The sequence below is a fragment of the Pinus tabuliformis genome, chromosome 1_1 (genome assembly GCF_031772625.1).
Source record: "Pinus tabuliformis cultivar Carrire ecotype Pingquan chromosome 1_1, CPIR1, whole genome shotgun sequence".
Classification (NCBI taxonomy): Eukaryota; Viridiplantae; Streptophyta; class Pinopsida; order Pinales; family Pinaceae; genus Pinus; species Pinus tabuliformis.
The window spans coordinates 983628605-983631210 of record NC_142297.1 but is presented as its reverse complement, the minus strand read 5'-3'; the positions used below and the strand labels follow the sequence as shown (position 1 = coordinate 983631210).

The window sequence follows — 2606 nt, the reverse complement described above, 5'->3', positions numbered from 1 at the left end:
TGTTCTATTTAATCATTCCATATTGGCTTTCTTTGATGTATGATTTTCGTGTAAATATCTCAATTGATCAGGCGAGATGGTGAAACTGTAGCTTTACCGATTCAACTTTATTATATAAAGAATTTTTCGGATCCCTAAATATAACTAATATTACCAAAATTACAACTGCAACATCAAACTTATGGTGTTAATCCCAACAAAACAATCAGAAATGGACAATTTAATTAATATATATAGGCAACAGCAGAAGAAAGCTAAGCAGACATTTAGAAGAAAAATGCAATTGACGTCAATCACTCTACGCCAAGATATCATGAGTAGGTCAAATTTGTCTTCAATGTACATTCAATTCGATCATTATCGTATTTGCGCACAAGTGCTAAATTTATACTAGCGCTAAAAACGTTATTACCTAAACTACATTAGCGCTTAAAATAAGCGATATTCAAGCTGGCTTATATATTAATATGGTAAAATTACGTTTACATCCACATAACTCGACTCAATTCAATCTGTATGGAGGAACTCTAAACTCCTCCCTTATTCCTGTCGAAAATTCAACTCACATGGCTCCGGCATAAAAAATAATTATTGGCATATTTTCATCAACAATGGAGGCTTCAATTAGTTGACGGATGAATGAACAGCACTGAACAACATATTTTAGGAAGCATGTGTACTTTTTTTTAAAGTAATGGAATATGGAACGGCGATGGGGTAGGCAGAAGGGAATAAGGAGTCGATATTGAACGGCTAAAAAAGGAGTCCATCGACAAGATGGGCAACACTAATTGCGCTGGCTTGCAGGTTTTAGGGGTCTTCAATACCATTGTTTCTTCAGAAAATATTATCGGTTCCAGACACTCAAACAGACGGGCTTCTTTGTTTGTTTTGCCTGGATCAGAACAACACACCCCTTCCTGATTTTCATTATAATGTATCGAAGAAACTTGATCCCTTGTCACGGAATTTGATAACTGGCAGCTGTCATTAAGGGTGACTGAATGAGACCCCTCTTTGTATTCATCCCCAGAAACAGCCGATTCTTCCTTCCGAAAGTAATCCAGGTTCGCCCGTTGTTCCATCGACTTCTGAGAAGCAGCCTTTCGGTATATGCGGCATAAAACAATATCTGTTTTCTTCTTCTGAACAAGTCAATTAAATTCCATCAATATAACTTCATAGAATATAAATCTTATAAAACCCTAAAAAATGTATTACCTCCGTCTTATAACTTCATAGAATATAAATCTTATAAAACCCTTAAAATTTTATTATGCCCTTTTTTAAACAGGAAATAGATCCACTCTAAGGGATCATGTCGGCTTAGTAGCAAAGTTAGGGTCGGATGACTTCCAGTTAGCAAGATATTTAGCTACTGGAACTTGACTAATTGATACGAATTCTTATTCACAGTGTATTTTACTTTTCGAAATTGTACCCATTAAGCTAAATCCAATAACTAAACCTCAACAAATCATTAAAAAAACACATTTATAAATATTTAATTTTTTTATAAAATCACGAAACCCAAAATTCATGGAACCCACTACAAAGGCTTACATTACAGTATTTACTTCAATGAATTTTAGCTGGAATATATAAAAATTTCGAAATTAGAATTAAATATCAAAAGGGTACTTAATAAACAATCAAAAGGCGAATTTCTTGCAAATATCCAACCAAATATGAAACTGGAAGTGAAAACCTCCTCGGCAGTTAATGGATCTGAAGAGCCCTTAATCTCCGGCCTTTCTTAAAGAAAATATTACAGACACGAAAGGGTAACAGGGTGAAACGAAAGCTTATCACCTGGCCCGGGGAGGATCTGAAATCTGGCATCCTGTACTCGTTCATGATCCAGTCTGTCTTCTGACCGCAGGGGGCTTTTCCTCTATAAAACACGAGAATTTTCTTCAGACCGATGCACTGTAGCAGATCGTTGCGAACTGGTCTGTCTGAACCTGTAGCCTTCCAGTAACCCGAAACTGTCAATCTGTTAGGCCGACGGCATGAATTCTTGGGATCTCTTGGAACGAAAAAGAACCATTGTCTCTCCCAAGCAGCGTGAGCCAAACCTGCAAGAATACGATCAATATCCTTCAATACTGGGTGAAAATGAATATTCAAAACAATAGCAGGGAAGAAGCAGAAATAGTTTAAGCGTACCTGGTAACTCCGAGGGGTCATATTGATACAAGTCCAAGGTTGGTATGATTATATCGAGGTTCACTTGGTGGCACCCTTGAACCTTTTTTTTCAAATAGAAGCGCAATAACTCCTCTTCTGTGGGATGGAATCTGAAGCCTGGAAGATTCATTAACTCTCCCTGCATCTTCACATCGTTTTATGTTTCTTACTGCATGATTATCTTATATATCTTGATGAAACAGTTATATGAATTACCACTCCATGTTCTCTCTCGTATGAATGCGGCAGTATATAAGTCAGATTTTGTTTCAAAATAATCGACGATGGAGATTTATGGAAACGTGAGGCGGAGGAATAGAGACCACTCTACCCATATGGGAACGCACCGAATACGATGAGGAGCTTTTCTTGTTCAAAGTCTTCCTATATGCTCCTCCGCGTAGCCAGAGTACCAC

General features: G+C 37.2%; 1 protein-coding gene across 1 annotated transcript; it reads right to left on the bottom strand.

The window, feature by feature from the left end:
• Positions 1–311: 311 nt before the first annotated feature.
• On the bottom strand, positions 312–2375 carry LOC149217811 (NAC domain-containing protein 6-like). Its single transcript, XM_089391422.1, has 3 exons — positions 2170–2375; positions 1813–2078; positions 312–1145 (listed from the first exon to the last, which is right to left on the bottom strand). The coding sequence occupies exons 1-3, from the start codon at positions 2333–2335 to the stop codon at positions 687–689; spliced, it is 891 nt and encodes a 296-aa protein (XP_089247548.1). The 5' UTR covers positions 2336–2375; the 3' UTR covers positions 312–686.
• Between the last annotated feature and the right edge of the window lie 231 nt (positions 2376–2606).